The sequence below is a fragment of the Alternaria alternata genome (genome assembly GCF_001642055.1).
Source record: "Alternaria alternata strain SRC1lrK2f unplaced genomic scaffold CC77scaffold_3, whole genome shotgun sequence".
Taxonomy (NCBI): domain Eukaryota; kingdom Fungi; phylum Ascomycota; class Dothideomycetes; order Pleosporales; family Pleosporaceae; genus Alternaria; species Alternaria alternata.
In genome coordinates, this window is record NW_017306192.1 from 218,660 (window position 1) to 240,599 (window position 21,940).

Genomic DNA, 21,940 nt, shown 5'->3' on the forward strand with positions numbered 1-21,940 from the left:
TCGGATCTGTCACCGTTGTGCTAACGTCCACATTTGTACAGCATTCTGCTTGGACGCCTTTTTCCAATGTTCAGCCTTTCAGGGTCCAGCCTTCCGCTGATCAGCCGTTCATTGTTTGAACCAGTTCCCCGCTGTTCAAATGCCTCTCTCACTTCTTCCTCCCCTTTTCCAACGGCTATGATGGCATATAACCTCGTTGATCCTGTGTCAAACAAGACACTCATCGCGTTGATAGCACTGATCACCCATTATATTGTTCACCGTGGCGAGTGGGATAACACCTTCCATATAGTCATCGGCATTTGGGTCATCCTTTTTGGAAGTGTTGCATGTTTCGAATATATAGCCGCTACGAGTACCAGGAATGTGAGCATTGCAATACAGCTCGCAGCAAGGACAGCTTCCCTCTATTTCGCTATCCTGGTGGTCAGTATACTGCTACATAGAGGGCTGTATCATCGCTTGCGAAAGGTAAGCATATGAGAATATCAGCAAAGTCTTTCTCGTTAATACTTTCAGATCCCTGGGCCTTTTTTTGCACGATTCTCGAAGTCGTACGGCATTATCGCTGGTGTTCTTTCTACCAATTTTCAATACTTCAAATGGCTTGAGTCTTTACACAAACACTATGGAGTGGACGTCATCAGAACTGGTCCTCGGGGTGAGTCTTGGAAGTACAAATTCATGTGAAACATACACTGACTTCGTATATCTACCTTGGTAGAGGTCACTATCTACTGTGCAGATGCAATTGCTTTGGTCCATGGACCCACTTCCAAGTGCAGCAAAAGTACTATTTACTCAACCACAGGTAAGTGGTGCCTGTACGAGATGCATGCGAGACGTACACTGAATTCGTATCTCCACATCTGCAGGGGAAGTTGCAGGCCGGGCTCTTCACTTCACGACGAACAAGGACGAACACCGACAAAGGCGCAAGGTCTGGGACCGTGCGTTCAATGCTAAAGCCCTCCGCGAGTACGAGCCTCGTTTGAACCGGCATGCACTTGCTCTCATATCGAGACTCAAAGGGCAAGCCACATTTCCCTCAGTGCGAATTACAAACTGGGTAAACTTCTACAGCTTTGATGTAATGGGCGATATCGGCTTCAACCGCAGCTTTGGCATGGTGGAGTCGGGTGAAGAAGCTCATGTCATTAAGCTGTTGCACGATAGTCAGGCACCATTGAGTGTTCTTGCACATATTAGTTGGGCTATGCGCCTCATCGCACGAACACCAATTGGATCCCAGCCTCTCTTTGAGCACATGGACTGGAGCGCTAAAGTTCTTGAAGAGCGAAAGAAGGTAGGCGCCTCCAAATCAGCACTTTTGTCTCAGTTGTATCTACTCACAAATAACAGAATACTCCTAAAGAGAAAGACGTCTTCTCTTGTTTGTTAAACCCGAATGAGGACCAGATAACCCCTGAAATGAACGCTGACTCACGACTTCTTATCATAGCTGGCAGGTAAGTGACTTGTGTAGACCTCTCACGGCCTCCGCGTAGCTTGATTCATTTCTCGATACTAACATGGGAATTAGTGATACTGTCTCTGCGACGCTATCTTACCTGTTGTATGAGTTGTGCAAGAATCTCACAGTTCAAGCCAAACTTCGCGCTGCTATTGATACGGTTAAACCGGAGAAAGCGCATCTCGACGTCGAAGATGTTGCGGAATGTGCATATTTAGATGGGGTTATCAACGAGACTTTACGCCTCCACCCTGCTACTCCATCTGGCCCTCAGCGTGAGACGCCGCCCGAAGGTCTCACCCTACCTGACAGCACGTACATACCTGGCAAGGTCAACGTCTGGATTCCTATCTATAGTTTGCAACGCGATCCACGCTACTGGATGGATCCTCTTTCCTTCATGCCTGAGCGATGGACCGATGAGAGGCCCGGTGCCACTATTGAGAAACGCGCTTTTCTACCCTTCCTTACTGGACCTTGTGAGTGATATGCCTGTACAGACTGTATCTAAGACATACACTGATTTTGTACACCTACATTTAGACAACTGCATCGGCCAGAAGCTGGCCATGATGGAGTTGCGTAGTGTTACGGCTAATTTGGTTCGATCATTCGAAATCACCTTTGCGGATGGTGAAAATGGAAGCACTATCGAGAACAAGAGTCGAGACTGCTTTACGATGACTGTAGGAAAGTTGGATGTCAGAATCAAGCCACGGTATGAAGATTAGAAAGGTCATTGCTTCAGCATTTGGTTTCAACTATTTCTTTGTGCTGGCGTTCGGTGACAGTGGCTCTGGGAATGGTATATGTTTGCAGAGCTGAGCGGGTCAGGTGTCATCTGCAACCAGTTCCATCTTTAGTCTCAAGGCAGTAGCTTCCTCTAACTATATCTGTCCTTCATGCAATCTTGCTGTATACCAGTACATCCCGATAAACACTGCATGCTTCAACATGTTTCCCCATCTCTTCGTATACCTGCATCTGCCGCTTTCCCTACAATGTAGGGCGGAGAAAAAGAGTGTCGAGCATTCGCATTAAAATCTGTTGAAGAGAGGCAGCAGGACTAGAGTACTGGGGAATAGGACTGGGGATAGCGTAGTTCTCCAGTGAAGGTTAGGTCATTCAAACTAATGTATCCTTTGTCGCAGTTACATCTCCTCGCTTGACTTAACCTTTATTCAGAGAAGGGAGCCTAATTTTCGCATAACCTTAAATATCGTGATTGTCAACTGACCTTTCCCTCCCATTGCGACTGACTAAACACAAAATTCTCTTGAACGACAAAACCTGAGAATAGCGACTCGCCAGCCTCTAACAGGCTTTCGGCTTTCGATATTAGCAATACCGCATACCGCGACAGCAAGTTTATCGACCATTCTTGTCACCATCTATGCCGAAATATATATCCTCCGATTTTGATTACAGTTTTTTCCGCACTTTCTAGTTCTTCGTCGGATGGTGAAGGCAAAGATCAATCAGACAAACTAGTCCACAGCGCCATTCCTGCAGCAATAGTCAACAAATCTACCATGGCCAAACTCAACATTCTGCAATCATCTACCAAAATCTACAACGAACAGACACACAGTTTGTCCGCATATTTTCGGGGTACCTTTTCCAACTTCAATCCTGACGTTGTCGAACTCAATAAGGTCGGCATTACTTACGAGTATGGGGATCATTACTTTGTCCTAGTTCAGTTACCACATCCCCAAACCAGCGAGCTGATCTTCCAATGCGGGTTCTTGAACCGCGCATATGTTGGACCATATCTCGTCTACGAGTGGAATTCGCTTGTTAAGGAACAGATCGGGGAGTGGGGGGCCGCTGTTTATGACGACGACGGGAGGTGGGTAAGTCATGATTGTACGAGACGCACATGAGACATACACTGACTTCGTACCTCTGTGTTCGCAGGATGTTCACAGTAGTATGTTGCAGTTCATGCGTTATCTTTGTGGTGAAGTAGCAAAGGGCCTTCAATATCAAGAGTTTTTGTATACGCTGAAACGGGGTACGAAGTTGGGTGCAGAGAAAGTGAAAGCACAACTCTTAGAGAGATTTATGATAGTATTTGGAAGGGTGGAGTCAGACATCAAAATGAAAGAGGAAGAAACGGGTAAAGAGGCGGACAAGTTTATGATGGAGTTCATGGTGTTTGAGACATGAGAGGGTAGAGTTCTTTCAGTAGGAAGTTGACTTTACGTAGAGCTTTGGTGGGCATGACATAGTGTAATCATGGAACGGGAAACTGAATGCAAAGACTCTGATACGGGTATTGAGAATCTAGTATGTTCAAGAAGGGTGACGTATTCTGAGCCACCGCTATTCTACTCTGGCTTTTCTTTGCCTCCCATTCATTTGCTCTATCTGTAGCTTGAGCTAAAGAGTAATAGTGGTAGCAGTATAGTGAAAGCCTGTGGTTTAATCGTCGTCCGCGTAGATAGCGCTTACAGAAATGTCACATGCCATGGAATTCCACTCTCGCCTCTAGATATATACAGGCATTATCGTGCCTTTGGTGAGCCAAACTACTAACAAATCCTGGAATCAACAAAACAACCGAGATAATTCTACCTATCTTGTATCTTACCATGGACACTAGATCATACCGACAATCACCTGAACTCAAACCCCCTAAAGAGCTGCGTCGCTGGAACTATGATGAGGAAAATAGGCTCCTCTACCTTATCAAAGTAGAAGAGAAAACTTACAAAGAAGCAGCAACCAGTTTGAACCGTTCCATACAATCTGTACAACACCGCTATTCAATTATCCGACAGAGGGACGAAAGCGCTTCCATATCCTGGACTGCCGAACTCGATTCCGCAATAATTGATGGCAGACGCCGTGGGCTGACTCCCAATGAGATTGCCCAGGAGATCAACATACCGGAAAAAGCCATTCAATCTCGATGGCAAGCCCTCCGGGCAGCGAAGAAAGTCCCCGAAGACGTTCTTGACCTTCGGCGGCGCAAACCGCTTCGTGATTTTACTCCCCAGGAAGACGAAACCATCTTAAATCTATATGTAGAAGGGCATGATGATAAGGATATAGCGGTACTTGCGGGTATCGAAGGGAAGAGTCAGACGGAGATTATGATAAGAAGACGGAAGCTGGTAGCTGAGAGTTCACCAATATATAGAAGATTGATTGAAGAACAGCTGCATAAAACGGGGAAGGAGGATCTTACTTACAAGAAGAAAGAAAAGATAGATACACTGGAATCGGCGGTGAACAGACAAAAGTATGGATGGATGGATGGATGAAGTAGACAAGGACGACGGTCCGGCATTGGGCTAAGTAATTTTATACAGGCTGCAATCTAAGTAGGTCTTGAGATAATTGGCGCAAAATCACAGACGCTCACGCTATTGTTCCCGATCGGAGTTTCGACTCCACCATGGAGCGTCGCTTTCACCCTTACTCAATAATTGCCTTAGGCTCCGCCTAACCCTTTACTCTTGCTACTACCACCCTTGATCTCATCATCAGCGTCCCGCGGAAATTGCACGCCCATCGCCTTCATCATGTTGCCTGCCGGGCCTGCCATCCCAGCTTGGCCTTTGAAAGCCTTTAACATGTTATCGGCGAGGTTGTAGTCTTCGTCCAAGAGTTCATCGTCTTCATCCTCCTCATCCTCCTCAGTAACGTCCTGGAGCTTTCCTTTGCCTTTCCCATTACTATCAGATAGAAGCCCTGTTCCTGGTTTGTGGTCGGGCTTGGAGTTGATGTTCAGTGCCCCGTGGCTGAAGAGCTCAGCTTCCATCATCTCAGTGAGTTTTTGGATCTCCTCGTCTTCTTCCTTCTCAGCGTCTTGTTCGAGAGCTAACACACGAGCTTCATCAGTGAGGATGGCTTTCTCAGCTGCGGGCAACATCATAAACTTTTCGAAAGCTTGCTCGTATTCCGCGTACTCCGCGTCAGCCTCTGCGTCCTCCTCGTCATCTGTGCCGGCATCATCTTCGCCATTGCTGGTCTTCGCTTTGCCTTTGCCTTTGCTCTTCGTATCGTTTTCAGCTGTAGAGTCACTATCTTCAGGATCCTCCCATCCTCTGTCACCAGCGTCCGAATCGTTGTCCACATCCATGGGGTCCAGACCTCCATCGGCACCCTCCGCACCAGCTTCATTGTCAGCCAGGAAGTCGTTGAAGCGTGCAACCATCTTTTTCAAATTCTCCTCCGCATTCTTATCGCCAAACGCGCCTTTTGCGCCACTTCCTTTACCTTCCAGCTCTTTCTCAAACTCCGAGAAGTCAATATTGAGCCATGCCTCATCGTCCTCACGTTTGGGCCAACTAGCAATTTCGGTGTCAGTAGGAAGTGTGTCGTCACCATTCTCCAGATCTTCTAAAAGAAGCGCAATCTCGCGCGTCGGTTTACGAGAGGCGTACAAGGAGTGTGACAGGAGCATTTGCATGCCTGCTGCGATTTTGATCCCGATCTCTGCTTTCTCAATTGGTTTACCAGATTTAGCGAGCTGCTCTAATGCTGTATCCCATGGCGTCTGGGGCTCCCAGTGCTGGCCTAGAAGCTGAGCATAAAGGACTTTGGTAAAGCGAACGCTGACGTCGACAAAATCTTCCGGCGGGAGTGTGAGAGGAATTTTGGACTTTTCGGGTTGTATAAGCCGGATGGAGATGGGATCTCGAAGATAAAAGGCTTCGACCACTGGTGCGATATAGGATGGATTGGTATGCAAGATATGCGCGACTTTTCTTGGCAGTGGAAGTGTCGCATGGTGCTGATTTTCAGATATCGCAGCAGGATATCCAGCTAAGCGATGAAAAGCTTCTTTCTCTACTTTGCCGTATTGCTGTGGACGTGCTGGTGTCTCATCAATAATCTGTAAAGCCTGCACTTGCGTCAAAGGGGCAGGGTCTTCTTCCTTCCCCAATGGGATTATCAGTAGGCGATGACTATTAATCCAGACTCTGTTCTCAGCAACCTCAGGGTTCAACCATTTTGGTAGCGCGTTGGCAGCCTCGATTAGAAGAAACTCTCCATCGCTGTCATAAATGCGGATCCATGCATCCTTGAACTCTTTGCTTAACTCACGCAGGAAGTAGACTATAAGCCATTCGTCTGCGACGCTATCACCGTAATTAGATCGTCCTTTTAACAGCCACTGATGTTCTTCTCGGACTAGGTCAAGCGCAAGAGAATCACGCTGCCATATGTACTCCTTCAGGAACTTCTTTTCCAAGACGGTCAGGGCGCGTTGGAAGGCTTGTAATCTTTCCCTTGTCTGGATGTCCGAGAGCCTAGAGTCGATGATGAAGACCGTGTATTCCACGACATCATCGGGCAATTTCTTAGGAAAGCCATCGAAACCTTCACCAAACCATTTGAGGTCATCCTGAGGGCCGTCCATTGCATTCGGCCAGGCGTTTGTGAAGGTAGTCTCGATCCGATGGCCCGAGAACTTAGGTCTGTACGCTGGCTGTTGTCCAAAGAGTGATATAGATCTACCTCAAGCGGAAAGGACGAAACCTACAGTGAGTTTTCTGGTGTAGGCGGCGCCGACGTAACGTGACATACGGGGAAGACACGCTTTTCGGCTTCTTGCCTACATGGGCTAGCGGCGGGCTGCATCCCTGTCGTGGTCCGAGCGTCCCCAAACAAACAACATCCATACTATCATGAGGTGGAACATGAGGCACTCGCACGACTGAGGTGCGCCCCAAAGGACCTTTCTATTTCTCTCACTCATGCGTTGCTAGAGTACATTACATATCATGGCGCACCTACCGGACACACCTCGCACAGAGGTTGGCGACACGACGCGCTTCACGATCAACGAGCCCTCGTTCAGCATGGAAGAGACGTTCCATGCGCCGACAGACCGCGACAACCTCTTCAAACAGATGAGCGGCGCCCGAACACCCCGACAGCCGCTTGTTGCCCGACGTCAGCTGAACGCGAAAAACGAGTTCACACCCATGCTGAAGAGCGCAACCGCGAACCGGACGCGCCAGGTCAACGGACTACTCGACGGAAAGCTCACAACACCCGCCGCGATGAAGCCAGGCTTCCAAGTCAGCAACACCCCGCTGCCCGAGGCGAGCACATTCGACATACATTCGAGTTCCTTCGCAGATTCCGTCGATGGCCGGACGCAGCTGCCAGACCCCAACTCGAGTACTATGAGTACACCTACAGCGCTACCGAGACGGGCGGAGGGCGAGATGGACAACGGAAATGGCAACGTACTTACTTTGAGGGAGCAGGAGGCTGTACGTATATCCCCGCTTAGCCGCCCTCACTCACCTGGAGTATCCTAACACAATTGCAGCGTCTGGAGCAGATCGACAAGGAGAACTTCGGACTCAAGCTTAAAATCCATTTCCTCGAAGAGAACCTGAAAAAGATGGGCCCTGAGTTTAACCGACAGGCCATGGAAGAGAACATCAACCTTAAGTCGGAGAAGGTCACAATGGCGCGCGATATAAAGAACTACTCGAAAGACCTCAAAGCCGCCGAAAAAGAGCTAGACACATACAAGCAGCAGTTACGGGAGTACGTCGAAAAGGTCAAACGGCGGCACGTCGATGAGGGCATGCGCGAAGAGATGGATGAGCTTCGAAGGCTGGCCGACGAACGTGCCGACGAGGTGGAGCGCCTTGAAAGGAAGCTGGAAGAAGAGAAGGGTGTCGATGAAGAGTTGGATAAGGTCAAAGCAGACCTGGAGCACACACAAGCGGAGCTCACAAGAAGAGACGAGTTGCTAGACGAGCAGGAGGAGCAGATGAGAGACTTGGAGGAGCAGCTGAAGAACGCGCAGAATTCACAGTCTGCTGACGACGAGGAGAAGGACCGCCAACTCAAGGACCAGGCTGAACGCATTGCTGAGTTGGAAGCACAGTTGCAATCGGCCAAACAGTCACAAGAAGATAACTTTACGGAAAAGGACCGTCAACTGGCCGACCAAAGTGAGAAGATCGAGCATATCCAGGAGCAGCTTCGCGCAGTCGAACGTGAAAAGGAGGCCGAGATCAACGCCCTTAGATCCAAGCTTGATTCCGCTACTCTCGAAAAGGATCAGGAAATACGAGAGTTGAACGAAAGCCTTGACGAAGCCGAAAACGACCTCGAAGCCGCAGAGGAGCAAAAGCGTCGTGAGATTGCCATGGTTGAGGAGCGCTTACGTTCGATGGAGCGTGAGAAGGATACCGAACTCCGGGAGCTGCAGCGGCGCCTTCAGACTATTCAGAACGAAAAGGAAGCTGAGATGGACGCTCTACGCGAACGCCTGGAGCTTGCAGAATCTCAGGGGGACAACCAAGTCCAATTAGCGCAACAATCCGCCAATGATGCTAGACAAAAGGTGGTTGAGATCACTCGCGAAAAGGGCGTTGAGATCGAATTATTGCAGTCGAGAGTCGACGCCGCTGAATCAAGAGCCGATGAGCTAGACGACTTCCGCAAGCAACACCAAGATGCGATGCAGCAGATTGCACGTCTACAACGGGAGGCGTCCGCATACGAGCAACAGTTGCAACAGCTCCGACGTGATCTCAACCAGAAGGATCGCGAGCTAGATGGATTAAATACGATACGACGTGAGCGCGATGATGCGACTCAAGAACTGACAGGCCTTCGTTCAAATCTAAACAGCAAAGACGCTCAGGTGCAGGCGCTCAACAACGCCACACGGGAACGCGACAACCTCTCGCGCGAACTTTCGAATCTTCGTCGCGAGCGCGACAACCTGGTCTCGAAGATGTCGAGCAAAGACGAGCAAGTGGAAGTCTTACGCAGAGGCAACAACGACCGTGATACCTTAGTAGCCACTCTTCGACAGGAACGTAAAGATATCGAGAGCGAAATGCGTAATCTGCGGTCCGCTGTGTCTGGCAAGGACACACAGATTGAAGCACTTCAGAAGATCACACGCGAACGGGATGCGCTGTCTCGAGATCTGTCCAGCTTGCAATCAACATTGCAAGCCCGTGAGCGTGATATGGCCGGTCTGCAAAAGAAGATTGAAGCGCAAGAGGCAACACTCCAAGAGCTTAAGCAACTCAGGAATGACCTTAGTGACAGAACACGAGAGCTGAATACAGCACGGCAAACGATATCCGACCGCGAAGCTGAGCTTGATGCCTTAAGGAGCCACGCCGACGAGCCCGACACCCAGATCGACGTCATGCAGGATCTAGTACGCAAGCGTGATGACGAGCTTGAGAACATACGCGAGGAGTTAAACGAACAGAGGAGCCAAGTTGACGCTCTGCAACGACTAGCAGAAGAGCGCCTGGAAGCTCTGGAGGAGCTCAGGGAGAACGCCCGCCGGGAGAAGGACGACTTCGAAGCCGAGATAGAAGTTCTGCAAGAAGACGCCGACGAAGTCGCCGAGGAGAAAGCCTCGCTTGAAGAGAAGATAACCGTTCTGGAGTCTATGATACGTGAAAAGGAGAGCCAGAATGGAGCTTTGCAATCTGAGTCCCGTGCAGCACAACGAGAACAGAAGGCTGCTCTTGAAAACAAGATTCGCGATCTTGAATCACGAATCCGCGACAAGGACGCTCAACATCGCAAACTCCTATCCGAAGCCAAGTCGGCAACGCGCAATCAGCAATCTGCTCTTGAACGTCAACTACAAGACCTGCAGTCACATCTTCGCGAAAAAGAGTCACAGCTGCGTCTCATACAAGCGTCATCGAAGGCGATCCAACAAAAGGCCAACCAGGATGCGATTGATCTCGACGAACAGGCGGAAACCCTCACAAAACGCCACATCAAGGAAATCAACGGTCTCGCTAAGCAAATCCAGTTCCTCCGCGCACGATGCTCGCGAGCAGAGGCGTTCCGTGAAGCCCTTGGGTACCAAAAGAAGTTCTTCTTGATGCAGATTCAAACTTACAACGAATGGTATGTCTCGACTCTTCTACTTGACTCGTTCTGCAACACAGCCACTAACACCTCACAGTAATCAAGAGGATCTCAATCTCATCTCTCAGATGGGTATTACCCCCGACGTTACAGTGCACGACCGCCGACCCAAGCTCAAGTCTGCGATTATCGCTGTTGTCGCTGCGATCCGCATGCAAAAGCTAGCTGATGGCTGGGCGCAGAACAGGAAAATTCATGAACAGTTAAAAGCCAAGCTAGAAAGTATGAGGCGGAATAGTGGAAGGAATGTGGGTGTGCCAACTAGCGCTAGAAAGAGTGTGGGGGGTTCACATTTGAGGATTGCGAGGTAGGACTGGCAACGTCTGCGAAAGCAGGGATGGTAGAGGCGTTTTTGTTATTACTATGCATAGCTTGGTGTCGACCACCACGGAACAGGTGTTGTGATTATCACTGTCGGTTTAGCGTATGATTGTTGCACAGAATGAAGTTATGACATTGGAACTCGATCTTCTTGAAATGCTCTCTTACGTTTTGTAGGCGAAATGAAATACTGAAAGGAATTGGGTATCATAATCATTCCGCCATTGCTGCCGTCACCGATAAATACTCTTGTACTTGATCGCTGCACCGATCTCACCTTATTTCTTCGGCGTTGCACAGACGCCGCAAACGCCTGCATCACCAGCGTTCACGTACTGACTTCCTTCGCAAGCAGCGCTCTTGCATCGCCAGTGATTCGGAACAAAGTCTTCCTTCAGTACGTTTGCACAGACAGCGCAAGTCAGCGCCTCTGCGTCGTTTTCAAGGGAACACACAGGACAGGGAAAGCTTTGCGATGGTCGAAGTCGTAAAGCAGGAATAACAGGGTCATGCTGAGATTTGTGAATCTTAGATTGAGAGAGTTTCGAACCCAATGGTGGCGTTGAGGCAGCAGGAGCAGCAGTCGAACGTGAGGTATTCGTTGGTGCTGGTTTCATCTTTAACGATTGCGATCTTGGTGGCTTGCTCGAGGCTCTGGCCGGTGTCGACTTAGCCGTAGAATTGGGCTGCGGCGCGAATTTTTGAATCTCATCCATTTCTCTTCTTGCATCGCCATCGTTGTCGTTGTCATCTTCGCAGATCTTGATGAGAGCGCGACCTTTATCGTCGAACATGCTCTTCCCGTCTACGTCCAACGCTGCACCGTCTTGATCGCCTTCGACAAACTCGTCTTCTGTTTCACTGTCTGATGAAGGTTCGTCTTTCTTGATAGTAACGTCCTCTTTCTTAACCGGATCGAAGCGTGCTAACGCCGCCGCTGCTCTGAGATCACGTCCTCGTGCGCTACCGGCGACCCTAGGCTTGCCCTTTTTCGGCACACCTTTTTCCAGCTTGACTTTAGTATCGTCGTCCGCTCCCAGTGCTTGTCCTCCGGCCCCGAATTTCTTAAGAATTCTCCGTTGCTTCCTCTCTGCATAGCTCAGTGCAGGCTTTTCCTTTCCACCTCTCTTCCTTTTGTTTCTCTTTCGTCCATATGTGCCACCACACAGATGCTCAGGCACGTCCATTGCCTCACCATCGTCTGCTTGCAAGGCCCCCGTGTCCAAATTTATACCCCTACCCCATAGCCCCTCACCAGTGTATCCTTTTGCCCAAAGTGCCCTCAGTTCCACTGCATACTCATCTCGGACCTTCCAGAAAGCCTTTGAATGATTCATCTGTTTGCAATGAGCAAGCTCGTGCACCATGACCATCTCCACCATCCTCTGTGGCAACCATCTTCCATTTCGGTCTCGGAGGACTAGTTGTATAACCTCGCCGGCATTGAAGTTGCGACCAACAAACTCGGTGTTGTAAGGAAACTCCTCGAGAGCTTGGACAAGAATCATGTGCGACTTCATGAACGGGTAGCATATTGCTGCAACACGGTTGAGTATGTTCTCTGCTATGGAGGATGTCGAGCCGGGGAGGGTGCGGATGAAGTTTATGTGCGCGTTTGGACGTTGGGTGCGCTCGTTGATGCGTTCGAACCCGAGGACCATTGTGGGGCTTTGCGCATGCGAGACCAATCGCGTTAGAAGAGTGACCGGTATATAGGTATGGACTGGTTGAGAAAGTGCTGATTCAAGCGTTGAAGTGATTGTCTCTGGGCGGCGACACTGCGTGGCGGCTGCTTATGCGGAGATAAGCAGGGCGCGGCGTTAAGCGACGCGACGCGCCTAAGACACGTTGCGTCATTATCTACAACACTTTTAGGCTGTGGCTCAGGCTCTCTTGTCAACCTCCATGTTCGTGATATCTTCGATTTACATATGAGGGATGTATCTTGCATCTTGAGGGCATCGTACATGAAGTCATGTCAGATTGGTATGTACAAGGTTAATAACATGATACAAATTGGCCTACAAGAAAGTCCCCAGATTGACGTGTACAGCCTTGACCTGAGTATAGGAAGATAACGCGTACGCCCCGAGCTCCCTACCAATACCGCTCTGCTTGTATCCACCAAATGGGATACCGAAATGCGAGTCTTGAGAACTGTTGATCTGTATCGTTGTTAGCGCCTGTCCCAGCAAGAAAAATTGAGTCTAGAATCTCGCGGGCATGACTTACCCAAACCATACCCGCCTCGATTGCACCTGCAACACGGTGTCCCCTCATAATATCTTTGGTGAACACAGCCGCTCCTAGACCAAACTCGGTATCGTTCGCCTTCTCAACCGCTTCGTCTTCTGTCTTGAAGCTCTGGATGACCACAAATGGACCGAAGATCTCTTCTCGTACAATCCTCATGTCATTGCTACAATTAGCGAAGACGGTCGGCTCAACAAAGTATCCCTTCTCTGGGATGCCGTCTTGCTTGCCGCCATGGATGAGCTCTGCCCCATCCGATCTCGCTGTATCGACGTAGGATAAGATCTTTTGTTGAGCAACTTTGCTGATCTGAGGTCCATGGTTGGTGTCAGCATCAAACTGCGACCCAATCTTTGTGTTCTCTTTGGTCTGCTTCTTGAAAGCTTCGAGGAACTTGTCGTAGATGGTGTCTTGAACATAGAGACGCGACGTCGCGGTGCAAACTTGGCCACTGTTACCTGGGTAACTTGGTCAGTCCCTGTACAGCAAGTAGACGTCTCGAAGTTGAGAGGGCGTACCCATAATACCCATGTGCGACCACTTTACAGCCTGGTCGAGATCGCAGTCGTCGAATACCAGAAGAGGACTCTTGCCGCCGGTCTCCAGAGTAATGTTCTTCAGGTTATTGGCGGCAGCTCTCATGATACTCCGGCCAGTAATGGTGCCTAAAAGGTGCGGGTACCAAGTCAGTGCATGTCTCACATGCAGTTCATACAAGTCCATTGCTTACTTCCAGTGAAGGCAATTTTGTCGACGTGTGGGTGCTCAGAAAGCCGCGAACCAGCGCCCTTGCCATAGCCGTTGACGATGTTGACTACACCTGAAGGAAAGCCAGCCTCTTTGATTAGACTCGCAAGGAACAGGGCACTGAGAGGTGTCTGCTCTGCCGGCTTAAGCACAACAGTATTACCACAAGCCAGTGCTGGGCCGAGCTTCCAAGCAGCCATCTGAGTGTTTATCAGCTTCGGAGGTGCTCCAGAAGGCTGGATAGATACGTACCATGACGGGGAAATTCCACGGTATGATCTGTCCACACACGCCAAGAGGCTCATGCTTCGTATACGCCAGCTTTGCGTTGCTTGTCTCAATCGTCTGTCCATAGACCTTATCCGCCCATCCAGCGTAATATCTGAATACCGAGATAGTCTCTGCTACGTCTTCGTCCAAAGCTTGCTGGTAGGGCTTGCCATTGTCCCAGGCATCGATAGTAGCAAGGATATGGCTGTTCTTCTCACAAAGGTCACCGAGCTTCCATAGCAGCTGGCCACGTTCGGCAGCAGACAGATCCCGCCATGCTGACGACTTGAACGCTGTGCGTGCTGCAGTGACTGCAGCATCTATGTCGTCTTCGCTACCAGCGGAGACCTTTGCGATAACGAGTTCATCATATGGGTTTATCGTTTCTAGCGTGGAGCCAGATTTGGAAGGAACAAACTCGTTATTGATGAAGAGGCCTAATGAATGTCAACCTCATATGTCTTAGACTTTGAGCTCGCTCACGCCTACCAGTAGGTTGTGTCCATTTCGTGCCATTGGGGGCTGTAAGCTCAATTGATTGTGCCATATTGGTATATGTGGATATGAGAAAATGAGTGTTAAACAGTAACGAAAATTGCATTCAATGATGGGAAATATGTCATATGAACAATGTTGGACATCTAAGGTCTTTCATATCTTGCGCTCATCAAATAGGACTCCATCAAGGCAACCCCGCACTGAGGCTGAGCGGAAGTTTGTCTCATAATTTGATCTCGTCATGACCATCATCCTGATCCGATGAAAAATGCCCATCGCACTTCCTAAAGCAGACAAGACCTAGATCAAGTCGCATTGCTGGCGACATGTAAAGCATGCGGGTCTCGATCGGCACATTTGAACTACGAAGCGCGGCAGCAGACCCAAGTCTCTTGAAAGGCTTTTTTTTGGCATCATTCTCGCTGATTTTCCGGAGTATGTACAATCTTTACATTGGCCAGTGATCTATTCAGGTGATAAGATAGCCTCAATAGCTTCGTGATCGGTTTTGCCTGTCAACTTGCCGTCTTCGGTATAGTGCCATGCTAAGGCAAAAGCTCCACTCTCAGGGCCCAAACTTCCGATCGACGTCTCGACTACGCCAGCACGCGCGTTAACATTGCCCTCCAAACTTCTTCCTCCGGTATAGTCGTTGTTCGGAGCTTCAAGACGCTTCTGCTTGGTGACAGACAGGTTAGCGAGAGATAAGCTTTTACTCCACCAAAGTCACATGTGTACGCTTTGCACGCGAAACCTGGGGCCCCGGACGACGATCAGAGGCCTATCAACCTTCCAAACTGAGGCATAGCTGATTATTCAACATCGCTTATCAAGACGTGACACTATGACGAGTCGTCAGGCGTGCGATCAGTGCATGCTCAAGCTGGAATCAATGCAAGGGTAGTCTAGGGTAAAGAGCCAGCATGAATGACATTCCCTATCTGTGGATATGGACCATCATCATATCTTATCATGGCGAACGCCACGTTGTTAGACAAAGATACGCTAGGGATGTACGAGATGAGTTGAAACTGCTCGTGATGGCTATATTCGACCACTTCGTACAGACCCTCAACTTCACACTCTTTCTACTACTCCTTCAAAATCGGAATCCAGTTCTTTCTCATCATGTTATCGTCTACCAACGAGAAAAAGCTCGGAAAACCTATGAGCCCTGTGACTACCCGTGAGGAAGGCATCGTTGAGCACGTTCATTTGGGTTACAATGCCCAGCTTACGAAGAATCGGTCATTGATCTCTGTTCTGGGGATGTGCCTTGCCATCGTTGCAGTGCCGTATGGTATTGGTGGTCCTTTGTGAGAATTGCCCCTACACGAACTGCATATGAGACATAAACTGACTTCGTACGCGTACGTTGTAGGATGAGCGCCATCTATGGTGGTGGTCAGCTCTCCATATTCGTCGGTGTCCTCGTCGTACTCTTCTTCAACGGCTGCGTGGCCATCTCACTCGCGGAGCTAGCATCTCGGTATCCGACATCGTCTGGGGTGTATTACTGGTCATATCGGCTATGCGGCGAACGCAAAGGAATACGCAAGATTGTGTCGTTCTTGACGGGCTGGTTCTGGCTCATCGGAAACTGGACGATTGCGCTTTCTGTCAACTTCGGGTTCGCTTCTCTCATCGCTGCGACGATCTCGGTTCACAACCCAGAGTGGATGGCATCAGACTGGGAACTGCTGCTCATATTCTATGCGCTGTGCATGTTGGTATTCCTTGCATGCTCGTTTGGAGATAAACTGTTGCCGTACGTGGACTCCGTGGCCGCTGTATGGAACTTTGTTACCATCATGGCACTGCTAGTTGGTTTACTGGTTCGCGCACAGAAAGGCCGTCATTCTGCCTCTTACGCCCTGGGGAACTACGACAGTAGTTTCTCAGGTTGGGGTACAGGCTTTACCTTCTTCATCGGCCTCCTCCCACCTGCGTACGCTTTCTCTGCCATCGGCATGGTAACATCGATGACAGAAGAGTGCGCCCAGCCTGAGGTCGAAGTCTCTCGCGCTATCGCCCTGTGCATACCCTTTGGTGGCATTGCTTCCCTGCTGTTCGTCCTACCGTTATGCTTCGCGCTTCCACCACTCGAAGACATCCTCAATGCACCTTATGGCCAAGCGCTACCATACGTCGTATACTCCATCATGGGATCGAAGACTGGAGCCTTGATCTTGATGATAATGATCCTATTCGTTACACTCTTCTGCGCTATCGCAATTACAAACGCTGCTTCCCATTGCACATGGGCGTTCAGTCGCGACAAAGCGCTTCCCCTTGCTAGCCTCTGGACATGCACCTTCGCCGACCGACCAATATATTCTCTCACGCTCGTCACAGCCGTCGAAATGTTGCTTGGTCTGATTAACCTAGGTTCCAGCAGCGCTTTCACTGCTTTCGCATCCGTAGGCGTCATCGCACTTGCCATTGGGTACCTCATTCCTATCACCATCTCTCTCTTTACCGGTAGAAAGGAAGTCGCACATGCAAAATGGAACTTAGGCAGCCTGCTTGGCACCACAGCGAATATTGGTGCCATCGCATGGATCCTCTTCGAGATGGTGTTGTTTAGTATGCCAACCGTACTTCCTGTTACGGAAGTCTCTATGAACTACGCTAGCGTTGTGTTGATTGGTTTTGCTTGTTTGAGTGCGCTGTGGTATGCGGTTTCTGGTAGGAAAGGTAAGTACTGAAAAGACACCTGTACAATGAAGCATGGCCGGATACTCTACTGACAACATTCAGAGTTTAATGGTCCTCCTGATGAGGTTTACAATGTTCATTAAGGCTTCAAATCTCTCATAGTCTTCGCTGTCGGAGAATACATTCGGCTTTAGGCTCCTTTGATTGAAAAATCACAATTAGTCCTAGTGATACAAATATGCAGCACTTGATTACAAAGCCGTGTCGGTAGTCGATAAATTTTACCCATGGTGATTGTGAACATTGTGAAATATATTTTCCCATCTTCAGCAGAATCTCTGCTTCGCTGCTTTGATTTTCATGTTAACTCAAAGATAATGTAAGATACAGTTCCGAAGGGCTGACGTGATATACCCTAAGCGTACTGATAAGGATGATCTCTTTGTTTAGACATATCAAATACTGCAAGCGTATATCTGATTCATTGAGCGTTGGGTAAGGATGGCACACTCAGTGACAAGGGAAACCAGGTAGCAGGGAAAGCCTGTATCTAGCAATGAGGTATGGGTTCTAGATTGTTTTCCAACACAAACATCCATAAGGCAATCAGAAGGGAAATTCACCTTCCGGTTTCTCCAACACCCCACCATCAACCTGCTTCTTATGTTCTTCATCTAGATATGGAAGGAGCAATCCCTCCCAATGTTCTCTTCCCTTGTAGTAGCTGACAGTCTCGTCCCAACTCCTGATCGCCTCTGCCAACCGTCCTGGAACATGCGGCTCTTTCGCGATAGTAGTAACCGGCTCGAAGTATGTTCGGATGGTAAAGAGTAGGGCTTTAGACTTCGGAAGACGTCGAAGCGATTGCCTTTCCGAGCGGAAGTGGATATCTTCAACACGAAGACCTTCGGAATTGGCGGTAGCCCATGAGGCAACTGTATTGGAGTTTTGGTCGCCCATACGGTGGGACCACGCAAGACCGTCATCGAGCTGGATGAAGAACTACAGCTGATCAGCACAGGAAGCTTGTAAGGTGGAGCGGGTATCTTCGTTACGTTGTTCCGAATGACAGGTTTTTCACACGTCATGTTGGCAAAGAACCGGTTCATCGCCTTTTGTAATTTCTCTTGATAATGAGGTACCCCAGCTTCGATGTGAAGCTCGTCGAGCGACATGCGGTACTTCTCAGTCAAGCGCCAGAAGCCAGGTAAGCAGACCGCTCCGGCATCTATGTGGTAGTGGCCATCGTCGTTGAGTACCATAACTACAAGATCGTCCTGCACAAGCTTTGCTGCTGTGACCATAGCCTCCGTTGGGTTTGATGCCGGATATTGAAACTCCTCAGCAGTAATCGTGTTACGAAGGATGTTGCCGTGCAATTGAAAGACTTCCGGGTAGCGATGTGTGAGATACTGTGTCAACTCTTCCAGAACCTCAAAGCAGGCTAGTCGTGTGACTTCGTTATCGACATATTGCACGCGAGATGCAACATCCTTCTCAAGCTCGCGTACCTTGACGTCATGATAGGGGATGAAGTTTGAATCCATCTCAATCCATTCGTTCCAATGCATCTTTCGAATGCCCATAGTAACGAAGTTTGGACCATGGCGGAACGGTCGGTATAGTTTGGGATCTGTAAGCTCCAACTTGTAGCCTTCCGCTGGCCTAGGCAATGGTGTTTTGAACGGTATGGATGACACTTGAGAGGGTCAGTGTCGTCCACTTGAGCAAGATGATTAGATGGCCGCACCTTTGTGTTTCTCATAGTGAGCTTGAGGGAGGATGCTGCGCTTATTGCTTTGACTCCGCCATAGTAGCGAAAGTACAAGCAGAATCACACAAGTCGCGAAGCCTAGAGGCGTAAACACAATCTCAGATGGAACCATATCCGCACTGTGGTAGTGGTATTTTTGCACACTGACTTCGGCAGTGTTGTAAGCAGAAGACAAGACACGTTAAATGCTAGAGTATTGGAAATAGACATTGACAACGGCGAATGACACCACTGGTGGCTATCTACATCTCTAGCGCAAGGTCGCCTGCATAGGTTTGCAAGAAATGTGGGTCGAGAGAGCTGGACGCTGTACTTGCCAGACCTGGCATAGCCTGAGCTGTGAGATACCGATACGCTAAACCCCGGATCCACACCTCGTGGCAAAGATGATGCCTGCGAACCTGCCATTTCGGGAAATTTCATTGGCCCCGTGGGATTGTTCGTATCTGCGATGAGAACCTGTCTGCTTGCATCGGACATAGATCGTGAAGATGCTGCATCAGAAACACTGGGGATAGCGGCCCAATGACAGCGAACTCGCCTATACCAAAGTGAGGCAAATTCCGGGCAATTTCGAATCGCTGGACTTTTGTATGAACAACTCGGTCTTAGTTCAGGACTCGTCCTCGTTATGAAGTAGCCCTTGTATGCGTGCCACTTGAATGCGTGCCACTTGAATGCGTAGCGAAGTGGATCAGAGCTGTTTTGCGTTGACTCGATACTTGACCCATACAGCAGAAACATGACCCATACGTTGCGAGGGCATATAAGAAGCCGCCAACTGCGTAGATGTGTTAAGAGCAACTTCAGACAAACGTATACCACGCTTGACAAACTTTACGACATATTTGGTCAATTCCGTACGATCTAATCGTATCTTCTACATCAAGATCTCCAGTATGCCTGCAACATTCGGAAACTATGCGGGTACAGAATCGAAGTCGAAGGCTTTCCATTATTCCCAAGCTGTCAGAGTAGGGAATATTGTGCGGATATCAGGTCAGGGTGGCTGGGATACGGAAGGAAACGTAGCCCCGGATGCTCCAAAGCAGGTCGAACTAGCGCTGGAGAATATTGAGAAAGCTCTTCAGTCGGTCGAAAAGAGTCTGTCTTGGAGAAACGTCTACGCTATTCGATCGTACCACACAAACATCGACGAGTCTGCTGACATGTGCATCGAAGGCTGGCGGCGGGTTATGCCTGATCACCGGCCAGTGTGGACATGTGTCGAGATTACAAAACTTGGTATTGAAGGCATGCAAATCGAAATTGAGGTGGAGGCCCTAGTTGAGTAGGAGTACGGGACCGACGGTTGAAGAAGATGGGCTACAGTGACCAAGAAGTCCATTGTATCGTGGGTGGTCGCCCCCTGGACGTCCTTTCGTTGACGCGCAATGCGCATGCATTTGGGATGAGCGATCGTAATCTTCTACGACAGCAAAGAACAGGGGAGTTCTGTTCAAATGACTAGTGTACACATAGCACTGTTTTTGAAACTTCCGCTCCACGTGGTAGGACTGCGAGAGGGCTCCCACAGTACCAGTAAAGTTTCTCGGACAGATAAGACAGACTCGAATCGCAGGTTTTTGTGTATAGTTTCAAGCGTGCTCATGACACAGTTCCGGTGTGCTTCCAAAAGTGAATGTGCGCCAGCTACATACAGTGGGAAAAGAGTACAGTTCTGCGCTCTAGATCTTGTATCCATGCCTTGTATGCACTCTAAGCACGCATGGACATGTTGCTGGAGGAGAAAATGGTTGGCTGGGATGTTTTGTATAGCGCTGTAAAGGTATATTAGACCAGCGTGCTGAAAACACCGGACAAGGGATAGCGATGCTGTTGCGACCGGGTGGAAAAGGTCTTGTTCCGCATCTCCATTAGGAGATGCCAGCATAGAGTATGTAGGTTGAAGCGCACGCTCAAACGCTTGCACCTTGTCAACACAAATCTCTATACCATTTTGAAGCCTGTGGTGGTAGATACTCATCTCAGACAAAGTTGACAGGACGGATCCAAGCGACTTAGTACCAGAAATAGATTCCCACCACACCGATCCAGGCTCCATGTGCTCCCAAATGGTGGGTGGGAACGAGGGTTCTCTATCTTGAAGGAGGGCATCGGTCAGATCAGTAGACGCTAGTTCCGAGAGCAACATTCTGGTGATTCTGTCTGATGACGACCACGCTGATTGAAAACCACCCATGGCGTTTATAATTGCAATCGCTCCGGCGAGGTGGCAGCGGGTCGAAGCATCATCCGACATGCAGTTGACGTAGCCTTCGAGGAAGTACAACAGCAGCACTGCGACTAGGAGTGCAGAGAGCGAGGCGTTCTCGCAATGCTCGCTACTAAGCTGACCGCGGATGGTTGACAAGCAATGAAGGCGTCTCCTATCCAGGGTCTGTTTTGAAGATCCTCGCTCTTGTAGGGCCCGGTGTTCCTCGGCAAATACACATAAGGCCTGGAGAACCGGTTGCGAGCGCATGGCAAGCGCGACTGGCGGGGGAACTGGCTTGTGGAGAGTTGAGAATAGTGGCCATAACCGTGCCTTGAAATATTCTACAGCTCTTCGCTCATTGACTGCCAGGTGGGTGCTGTTGAGGGTACGCTCTATGGACAGCTGTGGTGGACATTCGGGCACGGTTTTCGCAGGCCGCTTCTTCCATCTAAGTAGCAATTTGTCGTAGCTGCAATCTTCTGTTTTGGAGATGAAACATCGGCGGCACATAGGTTTTTGGAGATCGCATTTGACTCGTCTTTGCTTGCAAGGCCAGCACGATCCTTCAACCGTACGTCGACGCTTTGGCGGACTGTTGCCAGAGGATTCCGGGCGCGACATCTGTGTGCATGACGTGATAGTGGTCGCGGATTCGAAATTAGAGTGGCGAGATCGCAGAAGGAAAGTGACAGTAGGCGTCAAAGAGCGTTGTTTGGACTCTGAGACGGGAAGCACAAGAATGCCCACGGTGTTGATACATGAAGATCAGAAAGGGCGAGACGCCTCCAGGCCTCCGCTCATCGGCACCTCCGTATGCCGTCTGCCAAGA

The 21,940-nt window shown here is 49.5% G+C and overlaps 10 protein-coding genes across 10 annotated transcripts; 5 read left to right on the forward strand and 5 right to left on the reverse strand.

Annotated features, from left to right (window-relative positions):
* Positions 1–180: 180 nt before the first annotated feature.
* CC77DRAFT_1057488 (cytochrome P450) lies at positions 181–2,205 on the forward strand (the record flags this gene model as incomplete). Its single annotated transcript, XM_018528018.1, has 7 exons — positions 181–471; positions 520–661; positions 725–811; positions 876–1,306; positions 1,363–1,469; positions 1,544–1,953; positions 2,018–2,205. The coding sequence occupies 7 exons, from the start codon at positions 181–183 to the stop codon at positions 2,203–2,205; spliced, it is 1,656 nt and encodes a 551-aa protein (XP_018389685.1).
* An 801-nt stretch (positions 2,206–3,006) lies between these two features.
* On the forward strand, positions 3,007–3,646 carry CC77DRAFT_1057489 (hypothetical protein; the record flags this gene model as incomplete). Its single annotated transcript, XM_018528019.1, has 2 exons — positions 3,007–3,330; positions 3,395–3,646. 2 exons carry the CDS (start codon positions 3,007–3,009, stop codon positions 3,644–3,646), a joined length of 576 nt encoding a protein of 191 aa, XP_018389686.1.
* A 425-nt stretch (positions 3,647–4,071) lies between these two features.
* On the forward strand, positions 4,072–4,746 carry CC77DRAFT_1057490 (hypothetical protein; the record flags this gene model as incomplete). Its single annotated transcript, XM_018528020.1, has 1 exon — positions 4,072–4,746. The coding sequence occupies one exon, from the start codon at positions 4,072–4,074 to the stop codon at positions 4,744–4,746; it is 675 nt and encodes a 224-aa protein (XP_018389687.1).
* Positions 4,742–6,988, reverse strand: CC77DRAFT_1016650 (SGT1-domain-containing protein). The gene has a single exon (XM_018524249.1). It carries the CDS (start codon positions 6,849–6,851, stop codon positions 4,917–4,919), a length of 1,935 nt encoding a protein of 644 aa, XP_018389688.1. The 5' UTR covers positions 6,852–6,988; the 3' UTR covers positions 4,742–4,916.
* Positions 6,989–10,839: 3,851 nt separating this feature from the next.
* Positions 10,840–12,449, reverse strand: CC77DRAFT_1016652 (WLM-domain-containing protein). Its single transcript, XM_018524250.1, has one exon. It carries the CDS (start codon positions 12,352–12,354, stop codon positions 10,972–10,974), a length of 1,383 nt encoding a protein of 460 aa, XP_018389689.1. The 5' UTR covers positions 12,355–12,449; the 3' UTR covers positions 10,840–10,971.
* Positions 12,450–12,714: 265 nt separating this feature from the next.
* CC77DRAFT_1057494 (aldehyde dehydrogenase) lies at positions 12,715–14,510 on the reverse strand (the record flags this gene model as incomplete). The annotated part of the gene is made up of 6 exons (XM_018528021.1): positions 12,715–12,858; positions 12,926–13,404; positions 13,465–13,611; positions 13,677–13,893; positions 13,946–14,400; positions 14,453–14,510. The coding sequence occupies 6 exons, from the start codon at positions 14,508–14,510 to the stop codon at positions 12,715–12,717; spliced, it is 1,500 nt and encodes a 499-aa protein (XP_018389690.1).
* Positions 14,511–15,589: 1,079 nt separating this feature from the next.
* Positions 15,590–17,262, forward strand: CC77DRAFT_1091227 (amino acid transporter; the record flags this gene model as incomplete). The annotated part of the gene is made up of 3 exons (XM_018529553.1): positions 15,590–15,777; positions 15,843–17,158; positions 17,222–17,262. 3 exons carry the CDS (start codon positions 15,590–15,592, stop codon positions 17,260–17,262), a joined length of 1,545 nt encoding a protein of 514 aa, XP_018389691.1.
* Positions 17,263–17,725: 463 nt separating this feature from the next.
* Positions 17,726–19,005, reverse strand: CC77DRAFT_1005302 (hypothetical protein; the record flags this gene model as incomplete). Its single annotated transcript, XM_018523340.1, has 3 exons — positions 17,726–18,121; positions 18,175–18,818; positions 18,870–19,005. The coding sequence occupies 3 exons, from the start codon at positions 19,003–19,005 to the stop codon at positions 17,726–17,728; spliced, it is 1,176 nt and encodes a 391-aa protein (XP_018389692.1).
* Positions 19,006–19,398: 393 nt separating this feature from the next.
* CC77DRAFT_509799 (YjgF-like protein) lies at positions 19,399–20,270 on the forward strand. The gene has a single exon (XM_018531972.1). It carries the CDS (start codon positions 19,793–19,795, stop codon positions 20,186–20,188), a length of 396 nt encoding a protein of 131 aa, XP_018389693.1. The 5' UTR covers positions 19,399–19,792; the 3' UTR covers positions 20,189–20,270.
* An 82-nt stretch (positions 20,271–20,352) lies between these two features.
* Positions 20,353–21,732, reverse strand: CC77DRAFT_1028183 (hypothetical protein; the record flags this gene model as incomplete). The annotated part of the gene is made up of 1 exon (XM_018526427.1): positions 20,353–21,732. The coding sequence occupies one exon, from the start codon at positions 21,730–21,732 to the stop codon at positions 20,353–20,355; it is 1,380 nt and encodes a 459-aa protein (XP_018389694.1).
* Between the last annotated feature and the right edge of the window lie 208 nt (positions 21,733–21,940).